Source organism: Molossus molossus, unplaced genomic scaffold, assembly GCF_014108415.1.
Source record: "Molossus molossus isolate mMolMol1 unplaced genomic scaffold, mMolMol1.p scaffold_m16_p_7, whole genome shotgun sequence".
Classification (NCBI taxonomy): Eukaryota; Metazoa; Chordata; class Mammalia; order Chiroptera; family Molossidae; genus Molossus; species Molossus molossus.
In genome coordinates, this window is record NW_023425401.1 from 85,484,246 (window position 1) to 85,504,923 (window position 20,678).

Below are 20,678 nucleotides of genomic sequence, written 5' to 3' on the forward strand. Positions count from 1 at the left end.
AAATGGGATATATTCCATTTTTCCTTATACTTCTGTGATTTCCTATCTTGGGTCCCCTACTAAAAGATAAGGTTGCTGTCCTTTTCCCCTCTACATCTCCCAAATGGCTATCAGGAGGGGATAAAATTTAGTGTAGGTGGTCTGTGTGTTACATTAAAGAGTAGAGCTTAGGAAGGGCCAGAGCAGAACAGAGGTTTAAATGGTGTTGACTAGTGTAAAGCCTATCAAAATGGCTAGAAGTCTATGCAGTGATCAAAAAATGAAGATGTATATAAAACTCAACTTTAAGTGGGTTTTCTAAAATTTGGTTTTGGTATTTTAATTTAGTGCTGGGAGTACACAATAACAACAACAACAACAAAAGAATTTTCACAAATGTTTGTATAAATGAGTATATTCAGTCTATCCAAGAAATAGCAAAATATACTGTCTATCACTTAACAGTATTTAACTTTTACTAGTTCATTGCCTATTTGATAAAGCATGCAACATAGTAATAATGAAAATATAAATATAAACTTATAAACACATTCACACTAAATCTCTGTATATGTCAAAGTCATCCTGCATACTTGAGATTTTCTCTGTTTCACACAAAAGTAAAATCTCTTAGGCTCTTACTCCTTCTCAAATTAATAGAATAAATATTGCTAAATAGATTTATCATGTAGGATAAAATTGTGTACATATTTTGCCGGTATCAATAGGAAAGCTCTTGATCTCTATTTTTTGTTTTATTTTTTTTTCTTTATTGATTTTTAGAGAGAGAAGAAGGGAGAGGAAGAGAAAGAAATAGAAACATCAATGAGAGAGAACATCCATTGGCTACCTCCTGCATTCCCCACACTGTTGGATTGGGCCCATAACCTGCACATGTGCCTTGACTAGGAATTGAACCGGCAACCTCTTGGTGCATGGGTTGACTTTCAACCAGTAAGCCACACTGGCAAGGCTATTTCCTGGCTTTTTTAATCTAAGATAATTATTACTGAAGGTAAAGAGACGGAAAAAAAAATTCCATGCAAATGAAAATGTAAAAAAACTGGGGTAACAATACTCATATCTGTCAAAATAAAATTCAAAACAAAGGCCATAATGAGAGACAAACAAGGTCACTACATAATACTAAAAGGTTTGATCCAAAAAGAGGATATAACCCTTGTAAACATATATGCACCAACATAGGAGCACCTAAATATATAAAGAAAATCTTGGTGGACATTAAGTGAGAGATTGACAGCAATACAGTTGTAGTGAGGGATTTTAACACCCCACTGACATCAATGGATAGATCTTTAAAACAAAAATCAACAAGGCAACAGGGACTTTAGACAACACACTAGATCAGATGAACTTAATTGATATTTACAAAATATTTTAACTCAAAGCTGGAGAATATTTTTCTCAAGTGCACATGGAACATTTGCAAAGATAGACCACATGTCAGGACACAAAATAAGTCTTAATAAATTTAAGAAGATTGAAATTACATAAAGCATTTTATTTGACCACAATGGTATAAAGCTAGAAATCAATTACAGTAAAAAAAAAAAAAAAAAATCAAGCATATGGAGGCTAACTATGTTATTAAACAATAAATGGGTTCATAATGAAATAAAAGAAGGCATCAAAAGTTACCTGGAAACAAATGAAAATGAACACACAATAACTTAAATGGAACACAGCAAAAGCAGTCCTGAGAGTGAACATCATAGCATTACAGTCTTACCACAAGAAGTAAGAAAAATCTCAAATAAACAATGTAACCCTCACCTAAAAGAATTAGAAAAAGAACAATAAACAAAGTCCACAGTAAGTAGAACTAAGAAAATAATAAAGATTAGAGTGGAAATAAATGACATAGAGATTAAAAACAATATAAAACATCAATAAAACCAAGAGCTGGTTCTTTGAAAAGTTAAACAAGATTGACAACCCTTTCACAAAGTTATCAAGAAAAAAAGACAGTGTTCCCAAATAAATAAAATCAGAAATGAAAGAGGAGAAGTAACAATTGACACCACAGAAATACAAAGAATTGTAAAAAAAAATATTATGAACAACTGTATGCCAACAAATTGGAAAACCTAGGTGAAATGGAACATACAATCTTCCAAAACTGAATAAAAATAGTCAGAAAACATGAATAAACTGATTATAACTAATAAAATTGACGTTGTAATAAAAAAAAAAAAAAAAAAAAAAAACTCTCAGCAGCAAAAATCCAGGACAAGATGACTTAAAAGGTGAATTTTACCAAACAGTCAAAGAACTAACATGTATCCTTCTCAAACTATTCCAAAAAATTCAAGGGGAGAAAAGACTTCCAAGATCTTTTACAAGGCCAATATTATTCTAATTTCAAAACCAGATAAAGACAACACTAAGAAAAAAATTATAAGCCAATATTTCTCATAAACATAGATGCTAAAATTCTCAAAAATATTAGCAAACCAGATCCAGCAATACATTAAAAAGATCATACATCATAATCAAGTGGGATTTACTCTGGAGATATAAGGTTAGTATAATATTTGCAAATCAATAACATGATACATCACATAAACAAAATGAAGGATAAAAATCACATGATCAATTAATAGCTACAGAAAAAGCATTTAATAAAATCCAGCACCCATTTATGATAAAAACTCTCAGCAAAGTGGGAACAGAGAGATTATACCTCAACATAATAAAGGCCATATATGACAAACCCACAGCCAGCATCATACTCAGTGAACAAAAACTATAAGTGTTTCCCTTAAGAGCAGGAACAAGACAGGAATGTCCACTTTTACAACTCATATTCAACATAGTTCTGGAAGTACTGGCCAAAGCAATTAGACAAAAAGAAGAAATATATGGCATCCAAATTGAAAAGAAGGAAGTAAAACTGTCGTTATTTGCACATGACATGGTATTGTATTTAGAAAACCCTAAAGACTTCACCAAAAACTATTAGAGCTAATAAATAAATTTGGCAAAGTAGCAGGCTACAAAATTAATATTCAGAAATTGGTGGCATTTTTATATACCAATAATGAACTATCTGAAGAAGAAATTAAGGAAACAATCCCATTTACTATTGCAATAACCAAAACAAAAACAAAAAAACCGGTACCTAGGAATAATTTTTTTTTATCCTCACTCGAGGACATTTTTGCATTTATCTTCAGATAGAGTGGGAGGGAGAGAGTGTGGAAGAGAGAGAGAAACATCAACTTGAAAGAGACATATTGAGTGGTTGCCACCCACACAACCCCAACCGGGGCTGGGGACAAACTGCAACCGAGGTACATGCCCAAACCAAACCCAGGCCTCTCTGGTTAGCGGGCTGCCACTCTAACGGCTGAGCCAAACCAGCCAGGGCTATACCTAGGAATAATTTTAATCAAAAAGGTAAAAGACCTGTACTCAGAAAATTATAAGACACTGAAGAAAAAAATTGAGGAAGATACAAATAAGTTTAAGCATATACCATGCTTATAAATTGGAAGAATTAACATCATTATAATGTTTATACTACCCAAAGCAATTTATAAATTCAATACAATTCCTATTAAAATACCAATGGCATATAACAAATATTCCAAAAATATACAGGAAACCAAAAAAGACCATGAATAGCCTCAGCAATCTTGAGAAAGAAGAGCAAAGTTGGAAGTATCACACTACCTGATATAAAAAATACTAAAGTCCATAGTAATCAAAACAGCATGATTTGGGTACAAGAACAGGCATACAGATAAAAGAAACAGAATAGAGAGTCCAGGAATAAACCCACACCTTTATGGTCGATTAATATGTCATTAAAAAGTCAAGCACAACAATGGGGTAAAACATTCTCGTAAATAAATAGTACCGGGAAAATCGTACAAATACATGCAAAAAAAAGGAACTAGACCACCAACTTATACCATACATAAGAATAAACTCCAAATAGATTAAAGACTTAAATGTAAGTCACAAAACCATAAAAATCCCAGTAGAAAACATTGACAGTAAGATTTCAGACATTTCTCATAGCAATAGTTTTGCCAATATATCTCCTTGGGCAAGGGAAACATAAACAAATGGGACTATATCAAACTAAAAAGCTTCTGTACAACAAAAGAAACAAAATGGAAAGGGAACCCACTGAATGAGAGAACATATTTGCCAATGATACATCTGATAAGGGGTTAATTTTCAAAATATATAAAGAACTTATACTACTCAACACTAAGACGACAAACAACCCAATTAAAAAATAGGCTAAGGGCCTGACTAGGTACTTCTTCAAAGAGGATGTACAAATGGCCAATAGACATATGAAATAATGCTCAATGTCATTAATCCTCAAAGACATGCAAATTAAAACCACAGCGAGATACCATTTTATGCCTGACAGAATGGCTACCAGCAATCAATCAACAATGAGTGCTGGCAAAGATGTGGAGAAAAGAGAACCTTGGTGCAGTGTTGGTGGGGATGCAGCTTCTGTGGACAACAGTATGAAGTTTCGTGAAAAAAATTAAAAATGAATCTGCCTTTTCACTCAGTGATCCCACTTCTCGGAATATATCCTAAGAATCTCAAAACACTAATTCTAAAGCATATATGCACCACTATGTTTATTGCTTCTTTATTTACAATAGTCAAGATCTGGAATCAGCCAAAGTGCCCATCCGAATATGAGTAGATAAGAGTTGTGGCACATTTACACAATGGAATAATACTGGGACATCAAAACAAAAACAAAAACAAAACAGGAAATCTTATGTTTTGTGACAGCATGGATGGACCTGGAGATTATAATGCTACATGAAGTCAGTCAGTCAGAGAAAGTACCATATAAGCTCACTTGTATGTGGAATCTAATGAACAAAATAAACTGACAAACAAAATAGAAAGAGAGGCATAGGTAGATGGAACAGACTGAAAGCTGTCAGAGGAGAGGGTTTTGTGGGGCTGGGTGAAAGAAAGTGAAAGGATTAAGAAAACACACACACACATCTAACACAAAGGTACAGAAAATAGTGTGGTGAGAGACTGATAGTCAGAGGAAAGGTGCATGGGAGGTAGGTGTAGGTGGGCAGAGGTAAGGAAAATGGTGACCGAAAGAGACTTTGGTTAGGGTGACGGGAGCATGATGCAGTGTGCAGATGATGTTTTGTTGAGTTGTACACTTGAAACCTGTATAGTTTTGTGAATCAATGTCACCCCAATAAATTCAATTGAAGATAAAGTTAACATGAATAAATTAAGAGCTGCATGGGTATTGCATCTGTCCTGTTTAGCATTTTTACTTTTGACTGACAAGTGCATCAACTATTTAATCACAAGAACATTAAATTTAGGTGCAACCCACTAACTATTATATTGCAGTATATTTTTAGGAGATTAAGAATACTTTGAAGACAGCCTTGGCCTGGACCTCTCATCCTTTTCTATCTGGAGTGTGACTGCCGCGCTGCGCGGCCCTTCCAAGGCAAGAAGGAAAGTTGAAGATGTTGGAAATGTGGCATTAAACTGGAAGTTATTTTAGGATTCATCCTTGCGACCCAAACTCGAGTTGCACATCTGCATCACGGGGACCTAGACTGATCATTACAATGGAAAAAATCAATAATTTCAAGATACCAAGCAAATTATCTAAAAAACAAAAATCTGCATTGTGCTCAACTCCAAATGTAAATATTTCTGCCTCTCTCTTTATTCAGAAGCTTGGCTATGGAACAGGGGTAAATGTCTACCTTATGAAAATATCTCCAAGAACCTTGTCTCATTCTCCTTGGGCTGTGAAAAAGATTAATTCTAGATGTAATGGTCATTACCAAAGTATGTATCAAAAGAGACTAACTGATGAAGCTAAGCTTTTTTTACGTTTCTTATAATTTTATTTTTGTTACAGATGTTTCTCCTTTTTTATCCCATTGACACGCTCCTCTCCACCCCACCCCACCCCACCCCATCCCTGGCTTTGTTGTCCATGTTCATGGGTTATGCATACATGCATAAAAGTTCTGTGGTTTATCTCTTCCCTCCCCACAACACCCCCTCTTCTAAGGGTTGTCACTCTGTACCCTACTTTCACGTCTCTGGGTCTACCCTACTCCTCAGGCTATTATGTTCATTATATTCCACAAATAAGTGAGATCATATGATATTTGTCTTTTTCTACTTGGCTTGTTTCACTTAGGATAATACTTTCCAGGTCCCTCCATGTCGTCTCAAAGGATAAGAGATCTTTCTTTCTTACAGCTACATAGTACTCCATTGTGTATATGTAACACTGCTTTTTTTATCCATTCGTCTACTGATAGACTTCTGGGCTGTTTCCAGATCTTAGCTATTGTAAATAGTGCAGCTACAGACATGGGGGTATATATATTCTTTCTGATTGGTGTTTCAGGCTTCTTAGGGTATATTCCTAGAAGTGGGATCACTGGGTCAAATGGCAGTTCAATTTTAATTTTTTGAGAGAACATCATATTGTTTTCCACAGTGGCTGCACCAGTCTGCATTCCCACCAGCAATGTACTAGAGTCCCCTTTTCTCCACACCCTCACCAACACTTGTTGTTTGATGATTTGTTGATGGCGGCCATTCTGATAGGTGTGAAGTGATACCTCATTGTTGTTTTAATTTGCATCTCTCTGATGATTAGTGATATTGAGCATTTCTTCATATGTCTCTTGGTCATTTGTATGCTGTGTTTGGAGAGGTGTCTATTCAGCTCCTCTGCCCATTTTTTTATTGGGTTCTTTGCCTTCCTTTTGTTGAGTTGTATGAGTACTTTATATATTTTGGAAATTAACCCCTTATCTGATGTATCATTGGCAATGATGCTCTCCCATACAGTGGGTTGCCTTTCCATTTTGATGGTTGTTTCTTTTGCTGTGCAGAGGCTTTTTAGTTTGATGTAGTCCCATGTGTTCATTTTTTCCTTTGTTTCTGTTGCCTTAGGTGATGTATCAGTGAAAATTCTGCTGTGTATGATGTCCGAAGTTTTGTTGCCTACATTTTCTTCTAGGATTTTTATGGATTCATGGGTCACATTTAAGTCTTTTATCCATTTCGAGTTTATTTTTGTGCATGGTGTAAGGTGATGGTCTAGTTTCATTTTTCTGCATGTAGCTGTCCAATTTTCCCAACACCATTTATTAAAGAGGCTGTCTTTACTCCCTTGTATGTTCTTGCCTCCTTTGTCAAATATTAATTGAGCATAATGCCTTGGGTCCATTTCTGGGTTCTCTATTCTGTTCCACTGGTCTATATGCCTGTTCTTGTGCCAGTACCAGGTTCTTTTGATTACAGTAGCTTTGTAGTATAACCTGATATCTGGTATTGTGATCCCACCTACTTTGTCCTTCTTTTTCAAGATTGCTGTGGCTATTCGGGGTCTTTTTTGGTTCCATATGAACTTTTGAAGTATTCATTCTAGTTCTGTGAAATATGCCGTTGGTATTTTGATGGGGATTGCATTGAATCTATAGATTGCTTTGGGTAATATGGACATTTTAATGATGTTAATTCTTCCAATCCATGAACAGGGTATGTGCTTCCACTTTTTTATATCTTCCTCTATTTCTTTTTTCAATGTCCTGTAGTTTTCTGCAAATAGGTCCTTTACTTCTATGGTAAAGTTTATTCCTAGGTATCTTAATTTTTTTGCCGTGATGGTAAATGGGATTGTTTTTTCAGTTTCTCTTTCTGTGAGTTCATCATTGGTGTATAAGAATGCCGCTGATTTCTTGATGTTAAATTTATATCTTGCTACTTTGCCAAATTCATGTATTAAGTCTAGTAGATTTCTGATGGAGTCTTGAGGTTTTTCTATGTATAATACCATGTCATCTGCAAATAATGACAGTTTGACTTCCTCCTTTCCAATTTGGATCCTTTTTATTTTTTCTTCCTGTCTGATTGCTCTGGCTAAGATGTAAAGCTAATATTTGAAATGTCTTCATTATCCAAACATTATAGGTTATGGTGCTTTCACTGAAGCCAATAATGGTAGTCTCTGTCTTGCTATGGAATATGGGGGTGAAAATCTCTAAATGACTTAATGGAAGAATGAAATAAAGACGGCCACATTCCTTTTCCAGCAGCCATAATTTTAAAAGTTGCTTTGAACATGACAAGACAATTAAAGTATCTGCACCAAGATAAGAAATTGCTTCATGGAGACATAAAGTCTTCAAATGTTGTAATTAAAGGTTAGTTTGAAATAATTAAAATTTGTGACGTAGGAGTCTCTCTACCATTGGATGAAAATGTGACAGTGACTGACCCTGAGACCTATTATATTCGCACTGAGCCTTGAAAATCCAAGGAAGCTTTGGAGGAGAATGGTATTATTACTGACAAGGCCGACGTATTTGCCTTTGGCCTTACTCTGGGGGAAATGATGATTTTATCTATTCTGTACATTATTTTTTCAGATGATGATGATGAAGATAAAACATTTGATGAAGGTAACTTTAATGATGAATCATACTATACAGCTTTGGGAACTAGGCCACCTATTACTATGGAAGAACTGGATTAAACATACCAGAAAGTAACTGGGCTCTTTTCTGTATGCACTAATGAAGATCCTAGAGATCGTCCTGCTGCTGCGCACATTTTTGTAGCTTTGGAAACAGATGTCCAGTGATGTCACATTCATAACTACCTGAGCCTCAAGCATGGCTCATGTATATAACTGTTTTGTTTGCTGTAAAACATTTATGTAGTTATTATGATAACCCATAATTATTAGACTATTTAAAAATGGCCTATTTTAATATCCTAAGAAGGCTGAAACACCAATCAGAAAGAATACATGTACCCCTATGTTCATAGCAGCACTATTTACAATAGCTAAAATCTGGAAACAGCCCAAGTGTCCATCAATAGATGAGTGGATTAAAAGGCTGTTGTGCATATACATGACGGAAATCTATGCAGCTGTAAGAAAGGTAGATCTCTTATCCTTTGAGACGACATGGAGAGACCTGGAGAGTATTATGCTAAGTGAAATAAGCCAATCAGAGAAAGATAAATATCACATGGTCTCACTCATTTGTGGAATATAATAAACAATACAAGCTGATGAACAAAACAAACCCAGAGACATAGAAAGGAGTATGGTTCAGACTGACAAACCTCAGAAGAGGGGGCTGGGGGAGAAATAAACCACAGAACTTATATGCGTGTATGTGTAACCAATGGACATAGACAACAATGCTGGGGGGGTGGGATTGGGAGGAGGATGTCAATGGGGGAAGAGGAAAAACATCTGTAACAAAAATAAATTAATAAAAATTGCAAAAAAATATAAATAAATAAATAGAAGTGGCCTATTTTAGAACCATAGCACCTTGTTAACATTTGAAAAACTATTTCTAGCTCTGACTGGTTTGGCTCAGCAGTTAGAGTGTCAGCCTGCGGTCCAGAGAGACCCGGGTTCAGTTCCCGCTAAGGGCACGTACCTCAGTTGCAGATTGTCCCCGGTTGGAGTCAAACTGCCATCTCACTTGGATGTTTCTCTCTCTCTCTTCCTCCCTCTCTCCCTCTATCTGAAGATGAATGCAAAAATGTCCTCGGGTGAGGATTAAAAAAATAAACAATTAAATAAAAACTATTTGTATTATAAAGGTATTTTGTGTATACTTATGATCAGAATTTGATATCATAGGGGGTTTTCTATAAAGTTTAAGAAACTTTTAAGTTTAAGGAACAAGTATTAAAACGTCTTCATATAGATTTAAAATGCTAGCAATAAAATGCTGTAAACTCCTGTACCTTACATTATTTTGGGTAGTGGAGCCAATACTTTTATTAATGATCTTTCTTAAATATTCTTTATTTTCATGGATCTATTGAAATTAGCACTTTGTAATACAAAAAAAGTCTACATTTGATTATCTTTTAAAACATTAAACTTTGCTGGTCTTTCTTGGCTAATGTGCTTATTAAATATGGTCACGGGAAGCTGAGAGGATATAGCTCAAAGGAGTAGCACCTTGGGTGTTTCTAAATATTTTTGGTTAAGGTTTGTCTTGCCCTATTGGTTCTCCCAGATCTTTGGTTTTTGCTTTCATTTATTAAACATATTTCTGTACTGAGATCCCTTTTTCATTTTTTATTTACTAATCTAAATCTTAAGCATTTTGCAGTTGTATTGTAAAATTAATAAAACTAATAAGATGATGTAGAATAAAGGACACTTTAGTTACAAAAAAAAATGAATATTTCAATTATGTTTATTCTTTTGTTTTTTGGTTAATCCTTACCCAAGGATATTATTTTTCCATTGATTTTTAGATAGAGATAGAGTGGAAGAGAGGGAAGGAAGGAGAGAGAGAGAAACATTATTGTGAGAGACACATCAGTTGGTTGCCTCCCCACATAATCCCGACAGGAGCCGGGGATCAAACCTGAAACCCAGGTACATGCCCTTGACCAGGAATTGAATCCGTGAACCTTTAGACTGTGAGCTAACAGTCTAACCACTGAGCACACTGGCCAGGGCAAATTATGTTTATTCTTTAATCTTTTTGAATATTGAGAAAAACTTTATTATATTTTTAACATTCCTTAATAAATTATCTATAAACAAATGTAAATAAAAATTATTACTAAATATGGAAACCATTTAAAAGCCAATAATCAAAATACTTGCAAAATTATTTGTTGAAAAATTAATAAAAAGTGTACAATGTCATTATCTTAAATGTTAAGTAGACATTTTTTGTCACTTTCCCATCATTGAAAACTTGCTTGCTAAAAATGTTATCTAGAGCTCTGGCCATTTTGGCTCAGCGATTAGAGTGTAGGCCTGCAGTCTGGAGGGACCCGGATTCGGTTCCCGATAAGGGCATGTACCTTGGTTGCAGTTTGTCCCCGGCCCTGGTTGGGTCGTGTGGGTGGCGACCACTCGATGTGTCCCTTTCACGTCGATGTTTCTTTCTCTCTCTCTCCCTCCCACTCTATCTGAACAAAATATATAAAAAAAAAAAATGTCTTTAGGTGAGGATAAAAAAAAAAAATGTTATCTAGATCCAATAGCTCTTTCATTTGGTATTAATTGCACTAAACTAATAATACGCTGAGAACTAGAATGATATGACTTTGATCATTGGTGCTTTTTACAGACAAAGGGATTAGAATTCATAACTCATTGTGTATGTGATATAATAATTAGCCAAGGGGCCAAAACTCTTGAATTATTTGAATTGACTCTAACTCAATAAATCCAAATACTTGCAAGTGCCTCTTGTAAAAAACATACACAAAATACAAATGTAATTTTCAGAGTAACTCAACAAACTCAATTAATATTTACATTAAATTATCAAAAACTAAAATTAAAAAATTCAAACCATGAAGATTTGACATATTATTATATAACTTTTTATAAAATATATCCCTTATTTTATTTTGGTAGTCCCTACCACTGTGCTTATATCAAAACATTCTTTCTCCAATTAAAAAAAATATTTAAGGAACATTATAGGATACTCATGTTCAACAGTATTATCACCATTCAGCAAAGAAACTCAACTAAGAAAAATTTTGCTAATGCTAACTCTTTTTTTTTTAACTTTTTTTTCTTTATTGATATTAGAGAGAGAGGGGCAGGAAGAGAGGGAGAGAGAAACATCGGTGAGAGAGAATATTGATTGGCAACCTCCTGCACTCCCCTCACTGGAGATTGGGCCCACCACCTGGGCATGTGCCCTGACCAGGAATCAAACCAGTGACCTCTTGGTACATAGGTTGATGCTCAACCACTGAGCCACACCGGCCAGGCTGCTAACTCTTATGAAAGGTTACCAGTTTGCTAAATTTTAAAATCTGAATCAGTCTTATTTTCATAACCATATTACTGACACTTATTTCATAATCATATTACTGACAAATTATATTAATATATTTTTGCTGAATAAAAATTAATGTACTTAAATTTGTATACATTAAATAATGTTTAAGTGCCCCAAATGAGCTTGTTTAAATATATCCAGAAATAATGCAAAACTTCCCACTTAGAATTACCTTTTGTTATATCCGTTTTCCAAATCTGTTGTGTTTTTTTTAAGTAGGACATCACAGAACTTTCTACAAAGATACCATTTGAACCTGATGTAACTTTCTGTAAAAATACCATTTAGCCCAATCGGTGTGGCTCAGTGGATTGAGCATTGACTCATGGACTGAGAGGTCCTGGTTTGATTCCAAGTCAGGGCAAATGCCCGGGTTGCAGGCTCGATCCCCAGTAAGGGGAATGCAGGAGGCAGCTGATTGATGTTTCTCTCTCACATCGATGTTTCTCTCTCTCTCTCTCTCCCCCTTCCTCTCTTGTTAAAAAATATCAATAAAAATATATATACATATTTAAATTATATATATATAAATAATTTAAATCTTATCTAACTATGAATTAACCTAGCTATGAATGAGCAGGTAACTTTCTTCCATTATATTCTAAGAATAAGTTATTATTCTCATCACTTTGTTATTTTGAAATCAAATTTAATTACTAAGTGAATCTCATGTACCTCTATATCCAGAAGTTAGAGCTAAATATTTTGGGCTAGTAATAAATATTATATTTCAAGATCTGTTTCTATTATAAGAGTAAAAATGGTTATAAAGCTAAAGAATTTATACAATTTCATTTAAGCTTTATAAATCCACAGGATAAAATAGCCACCAAAATATATGAGACATAAAAACCTCATGACCCAGCAATTCCACTTTTAGGTCGGTACCCAGAAGAAATGTATATATGTGGTAAACAAAAGACAAATAATAAAATGTTCGTAGCAGCATGATTTATAATAGCCACATTCCAGACAAACCTAAACATCTATCAACAGTCAAATGGATAATAATAATATAATCACACATGGAATATTACACAGCAATGAGAATAAATAAATTAAAATTATAGACAACAACACAACAGCCCTCAAAATTACAACGTTAAATAAAAGGCTGCCAAAAGTGAGAACATACTGAATAATTCTAATTGCACAAGGTTGAAAAATAGCAAAAACTAATCTATGTGCTAGAAGCCACAGTAGTGTTTACCCTTGCGCCATGTGGTTAATAATAGGGAGCAAAGGGGTGGTTCCGGGGTATGTATTCTGTTTCTGGATGTGAATGATGGTTGCATAGTATGTTCACTTCATAAAACTCATTGAACTATACACATGATTTGTACACTTTTTTTGACGCATAATTCGAGTAAAAAGCATATTAGAAAAGAAGAAAGGAGAGGAGCAGAGAAGAGAGGAGAAGAGAGGAGAAACAGAAAATTAAGGAAAGAGAGAGAACACTACCACCAACAAAATACACACCAATCATTTCTTGCTAAATACTAACCTGATGACAAGATCCTGCTTTGCCACCAAGGGGCCCAACTTCTCTTCTTGTTTACTAATGTCCATGATAACAGGATTAATATCATATTTCTTGCTTAACTGTTCAATTTGATTCTTTAGGTCAGAGCCTATTTCAAGAATAAAGAAGCCCAAATTTTAGATTTCCTTCCACTAGTCAGAGAGGAAAAACACATTTTAACATCTCCAAAATAACTTTTCTAAGTTTAGAAACAAAATAGTCATTTAAAATTCACAGGGCAAACATGCTGTGAGATTAGTTTTATTGGTTTTTTCCTTCTTCAAAACTTAGGGAGTACTTACCTACTGTTAGTTCTACATTGCTATCTCTTGACAAGTATTCTAATACAGGCTCAGACACATAACCAGTTCCAAGGACTAAGACTTTTTTCTTAGTGGACATTGAAAGTGACTGAGCACGTTCCCTATAAAAAAATAAAAATAAAAAGGTAGGATGGGGGAATCATTTAACAAAAATAATAAATAAATAATAGAATCTTACTGTCAACAAACCAAATTAAAACTCAACACTATGAAGCAATATTTTTGTCATATTAGTCATAAAAAAGAACCTCAATGTGAGTTCCCTATACCAAAGTTTTTCTTTTTTTTTTTTTTTTATCCTCACCCGAGGACACTTTTTCATTTTTTGTTCAGGTAGAGTGGGAGGGAGAGAGAGGAACAGAGAGAGAGAGAGAGAAACATCGATGTGAAAGGAACACATCAAGTGGCTGCCACCCGCACAACCGACCAGGGCCGGGGACAAACTGCAACCGAGGTACGTGCCCTTAGCGGGAACCGAACCCGGGTCTCTCAGGACCGCAGGCCGACGCTCCAACCGCTGAGCCAAACCGGCCAGGGCCCAGAGTTTTTCATTAATTATTTTAGATTTCGTACAATGGACAATGGACCCTGACACCTCTGAGGTGTATGTCCTTAGACTTTCCTGTATTTGACTAGCAAGGCACAGATGGTGGACCACTGACTGTCTTACTCATGAATGAGAAACTTGGTCTCACACTTTGTACTTCTGGGGAAGTGATTCAAAATCATGCTAGAAGCTTTACCTGGGAAACCTAATTTACTCCACACAATAATCCAAGACAACAATTTGAGATTATTATTACCCATATTAGACATTTGTTTGGTGGTTTATCTTTAGATCACTTGAGAACAGTTGGAACCATAATTCTGAAATCACAGATGTCAGGAGTCAAATACAGAAACCTTAGACAAGTTACCAGGCAGGAATTTAATTATTGAACAGTTTATTCTGTTAAAAATTGTACCTTTTTGACAGAAAACTCTTTCTCTTTTCAACAAACTATTATCTCCAAGACAGTGATTAAGTCTCACTCATCTTTATAAACCCATTAATGCTCAATTTATTCTGTTTTAAATATAGAAGGTATTCATTAAAGGCCTTCTGAATCAAATTCCCAGACATCAATGTAAAACCAAAGAAATGGCCTTGTGCCAGGGACTTAAACAGCATGCTCTGTTGTTGGGATCTTTTAGGCCAGGATATCTCTCAAACTTTAATCTTTCCATTAATTATAAGTGAATTAAAATAACTATAAATATATAATGTCCCTTTCCCTCTTTGCCCTCAATAGTCGTATTACTGATGAGATGAGGTCTTTTTTAACTTCTACCCCCATCCCATTTCACCTCCCAGAATAAAACACCATTATTTGGTTATTGTATATACTTCCTAGTAACACTTTCTACAGTTTATATAATTAAAACATAGTTTGATGTTCCTCAAACATTCCAGGTTAATAACGTTAATAATGCTAAGTGGTGGAGAGGACATAAGAATAAGTCAGGGTGCAAAATAACTTAAATTTCCTTTCAAAATGCAATTGTCATATTACTCTCTTGGCACAAGATTCCACTAGGGAAGGAGGGCAGAAAATCATAGCAATTGGAGCCAATTAAACCTGCTGCTACATTAAATATGGTGTGTAAGAGGGAAGATGTCATCATCACTGGTCATGTTAGATATGACATTAGGATGCATATAAGTGATCATCAGGTGATGAGAATCAAAAGAATAGAGAAAGCTATGAAAAACAAATGCATGTGACATTTTCACAATAATTAACACTCCTAAGGGGTTATAGAGCTAGCTGTTTGTTTTGAAACACAAATTACACACTTTTGCTGTCTTATGCCAAAATATTTCACTGATCCATAAAAAGTTAACTATAAGCAAACTCATGGAAAAAGTATAACAATAATATATTGATCTGTGCAGATCTCTTCATTTACTTCTTGTAGGGACAGCTGAGAAAGAAGATAAGGCAGTTTGTTTGCTTGTTTATTTGTTATTAATGTTCCCACTATGGTTTCTCCTGCGAATTTAGTGCATGAGTCATTTTCTTGGATATGAATAGACCAGTGGAGTGGATATAAACACAAGTCAAATGCAATCAACTGAAGTGGCCTAGAATGTTCCAAAGAAATGTCAATGTTATCAAACTCTGAGTAGGAAAATCAGTTGAGGAAACAATGGCCTTAGCTAAGTACCTTTCTGTGAGAACTATTCTCTCTTGGGTAGATTTGTCAAGGTAATTTTTGACACCTTCCTCCTAAGAAGAATCCCAAGGAAAACTGACCTCTGATCATTTTCTTTCTTCACTGCTTCTCTTAATTTCTAACCAAGAGCACACTGTCCTCAATGTTACACTAAACAAAAGAGAGTCCAAACCCTCAACTAAAAACCAGACTGAAGGCACCACAGAAAGGGTTGGTTTACTCACTGTCTTTTGAGAAAGTAACAGAGGCATAACAATATGCGAAGTGCTAAAAAGAGGGACCCCCAAAAAAGGACCGCTTTTTGGACTTATGTTTGTGTATATACAAGTCTATACAGGATATTAGAAAGCCCAAATGATGTTATAATACTGTACAGGAGAAAATAATTCACACCGGTTTCAGCCAGTCACTTCGTTGGAATTTCCTATATTTATAGGCATTTTCAAAATTTATATCTTATACAAAATACACCTAGTTCTCATGAAGTCACATTAAAATATTAAAAAATACTCATCAAATCCAAGAAAAGAACAATGCTTACCTGCTCTCTCGGAGTTTCTGGATATATTTATACTTATCAGGCAATGTACCGTTGGATGTAATCACTGCCTAAATGTATATGACACAAGACATTTCTTTAATATCCACATTTTAGTCCCACAAACATGGACTCATGACTGATAGAGAAGAGACAGAAAGATAAAGAAATATGGGGAGAGAGAAAGGGACGGGAGAGAGGGGAGAGAAAGAGAGAATGGTAAGGAAAAAAAGTATATTCATGGAAAAAGTTATTTTTATAACTTACATCTCGTACCACAGGAGAAAAATTCTGACTTTCAAGGGGTTGTGTTGCATCTGATAATATCTGAAAAGAAAACGAGATTGGTAAGAGATAAATGACATTGCAAGGAAGGCTTCTTGGCATTTCTATTCATATTAAAATATTAGTCAAGCCCTGGCCAGTTTGGCTCACCAGTTAGAGTGCTGGCCCGCAGATCAGAGAATCCCAGGTTTGGTTCCCGCTAAGGGCACATGCCTCGGTTGCAGTTTGTCCCCAGCCCCGGTTGGGGTTGTGTGGGTGGCAACCAGTCGATGTATCTCTCTCACATCAATGTTTCTCTCTCTTTCTTCCTCCCTCTCTCCCTCCCTCTCTATCTGAAGATAAATGCAAAAATGTCCTTGAGTGAGGAAAATAAATAAAATAAAATGATAAAATAAAATACTAGTCAAAAGAAAAAAGAATTTAGAAAAGTTTTTGAAGATCAATAAAAACTTGGTAGACTTCTACAAGCAGTGAAATCTGCCACCCAAACACATGCTATTCCAAAGCAAGTTACAATTTTAAAAGTAAAAGTTGATTACAATCATTTTTGCTTGCTAGAAACATAAGAAACGTATTCTTCCCCACACGTTACATGTATGACATTGAGCATGATGGCAAATATCACCATATATTTGATAACCTCTATAACCTCATTCTAGGAGCTTCTAGGCCATTTCTAAGGTTCAGGCTGTTCTGTTAGAAGTAGAGAATTAGTCTTCCAGACAACACACCACCAAACCTGTAATAGGAAATCTCCTTCAGGTCAATATTAGTTCTGTATATAGACACATCAGCTTTTCAAAAATGTAGGGGAAATGACTTCACCAAATAGACCTCAAAAAGTCATCTCACAAGAATGAATCAGATGGCCAACAACATCTCTCATATTAACATCCTAGCATCCTTCTTATTCTCCTCTTTCCTTGCAAAGTATCCAACCCTTGAATATACTGCCAAAGAGGGTAAAGGTCATATAAATCGGTATTGTTGCTTCTGATGGTCAGGGCATTAGGGCCAATGAGACAATCATTCCCCCACCTCCCTTATCCATAGGTTAAAGTCTAGAGTACTCACCCAGCTAAAAAAGAGCTAAATGTACCTACCAGATGCTGGCAGGGAAGTATTGATTTACTGTATTAAAATAAATATGAAGCCCTGGCCAGTGTGGCTTAGTTGGTTGGACATCATCCCAGGCACTGAAAGGTTATGGGTTTGATTTCTGGTCAGGGCACATGCCCAGGTTTTGGGCTCATTCCCTGGTAGGAGGCATGCAAGAGGCAGCTGATTAATGTTAAGCTCTCATATTGATGTTTTTCTCTCTCTCTTTAAAAATCAATAAAAATAAAAAATATTGTTTAATTGATTTTATTAGAGAGAGAGGAAGAGAGAGAAACATCGATATGAGAGAGCTACACTGACTGGCCATCTCCTGCATGCCCCCTATTGGGGATTGCGCTCGCAACCCAGGCATGTGCCCTGACTGGGAATTGAACTGGGATCTCTCAGTCCATGGGACAATGCTCAATCAGCTTAGCCACACCAGCTGGGCAATAAAAACATTTTTTAAATAATTAAACATAAAACTAATTTCATGTATCGAAAACACAAGACACCTAGGCATCTGTTCATAACATAGGAACATTTAAAAAAAAAAAAAGGGATCGTCTGGCTGGTGTGGCTCAGTGGTGGAGCGTCGACCCATGCACCAAAAGGTCACCAGTTCAATTTCTGGTTAGAGCACATGCCCAGGTTGTGGGGGGCATGCAGGAGGCAGCCAATTGATATTCTCTCTCATCGATGTTTCTATCTCTCTTCCTCTCCCTTCCTCTCTCTAAAATCAATAAGAAAAAAAAAAGATAGGATAAGCCAGGGCATACTTTGGGAAGTTCATGGAATTAACACACCCGGGCCCCCCCCCCCCACTGTCAATTTCTCCCAGGTACCTTCTCAGTATTCCTTTCTCAAGCTGACTCCTCTACCTACCAACTCTGTATATAGGCTGGAAGACATTAGTAGGTAATAAAACGATGCTTGAATTTTATTGGGCATATGGCCAAATTGTTTAAATCTTTTGTATCTTTTCCCTCTCTAGGCTCTTTATTTCTACAGCCTTATTTAGCCTTACTGGGATCCTGGGAACGACATCCCACCTTTCTTTCATTTAAATCATAAATCTGATTATTTCCTTGTGCTTATTTAACATAACTCAGTATCTTTTCCTTGCCTTCAAGATAAGTCTCTAGTTCCACTGGTTTTCTGCAGGCTGGCTCTGCGTCTCCAACCTCAACTCTCCCTTTTGCCTCAGACCCAACACTTCAGACCTGTGAACAGATGCGGTTGCTTCTCTGCATCATGCTTTTCCTTTTTTTTTTTTTTAAATCCTCATCTGAGGATATTTTCTCATTGATTTTTAGATAGAGTGGAAGGGAGAGAAAGATTGAGAAACACTGATATGAGAGAGACACATTGATTAATTGCCTCCTGCATGACCGTGGCGGGGGCTAGGGATCCAACCTGCAACCCAGGTACATGCCCTTGATCAGGAATCATACCTGTGACCCTCCAGTTCGAGAGCTGATGCTCTAAGCACTGAGAAAAACTGGCCAGGGCTGTGTCATGCTTTTATATGCCTCTGTGCTACACCAGGCAAATGCCTCATATGCTATTCCTCTAACTGAAGCTCCCACTCTTTGTCCTCCAAAGTAAAGCTGAAGAATTGTCTCCTCTGTGAAGTCTTTATCAAAATCTGCCCCCAAACACATCTTGAAGGTAGGAATTACACTTAGCATCTTGCCATATGCCTGCTACATTATAAAATGGTAAATATTCAATTAATATATTAGTGAATACATGCAATAATTATTTAAAGTTCAATGAACTTTTACCCAAAAAAACTAAATAATTGTCACACATAAAAGACAACAAAAGGCTGTTCAACTCACTCGTTACACAAGTGCAAGCACAAGGGTCCTGAAGTAGATGGTATGCCTGTCGCTTTCACATGTAACCTTTGACAGCTCATCACTCTTGCCTAAATTAGTTTCAGGCTATTTCTTCTGATGTTAAGACCTTTTCAATATGGATCCAACATACTTACTTTTCCTTCATCAGAATCTCTAGCTTAAATTAACTCCCACCTTTGCTCTCCTGTCTCAACACACATTGTGCCTCCCACCCCCATGCAAAGGAACAGATCCTATACATCTAGCGAGAGCCAGCTCAAGTGTCACCTCCTTCATGAAAGAGGGTCACACAAGGTCAAGAATAGATTGTGGAGAAGACAATCAGCTCAGCTTTAGGTATACTGATCTTGAAATATATGCAGACTGTGTAGGTGGAGATAGCCAGCAGGAAATTGATTATATAGATCTTATGTGTGGCAACAATTAGAGGTGTTGATTTGGGAGTTATAAGGGTAAAGATAGTACAAGCATACGTTGGAGATACTGCAAATTCAGGTCCAGACCACTTCAATGAAAGGAGTATAACAATAAAATTTAAAAATACATTAAAAACAAAAAAACCTTTCCTAACTTTACCCAACAGGACATAGCCCCTCCCTCCACAACTTCACTACCATCTTTCTAACGATTGTCACATTCCACCTTATGGCTGGGTTGCACACTTGTCTCATCCCCTTCCTGGACCTCATGCTTCTCTAGGACAAAACCTGTGTTTTCTTTCTCTCTATCCATGTATGTGCCTTGTTTCAACAGACAATAAATATCTATTGAATTCAACTAAAACAAAAATTCTATGTTGGTAAAGTAATAGTATATGCTCTACAATGTTATAGAAGTTATATGGACCTTAAGTCAAGAAGGAAAATCGGGGAAAGGAGGGAACAACAGTGCATATACTTTTTTAAATTAATTAATCAATTTTTATTGCAAATGTTTCTCCCCCCAGACACCCTCCTCCCTATGTACTTTAAATACAGT

General features: G+C 35.9%; 1 protein-coding gene and 1 pseudogene across 1 annotated transcript in view; one reads left to right on the forward strand and one right to left on the reverse strand.

The window, feature by feature from the left end:
- The window catches only part of AASS (aminoadipate-semialdehyde synthase), a 64,834-nt gene that overhangs the window by 17,484 nt on the left and 26,672 nt on the right, over window positions 1-20,678 (reverse strand). The window contains exons 12-15 of the mRNA XM_036246725.1: window positions 16,720-16,779; window positions 16,456-16,523; window positions 13,677-13,798; window positions 13,357-13,483 (exon numbers count right to left, since the gene is read on the reverse strand). Coding sequence (XP_036102618.1) covers window positions 13,357-13,483; window positions 13,677-13,798; window positions 16,456-16,523; window positions 16,720-16,779 — 377 coding nt within the window. The remainder of the gene's footprint in view (window positions 1-13,356; window positions 13,484-13,676; window positions 13,799-16,455; window positions 16,524-16,719; window positions 16,780-20,678) is intronic.
- LOC118619893 lies at window positions 5,595-8,641 on the forward strand (annotated as a pseudogene).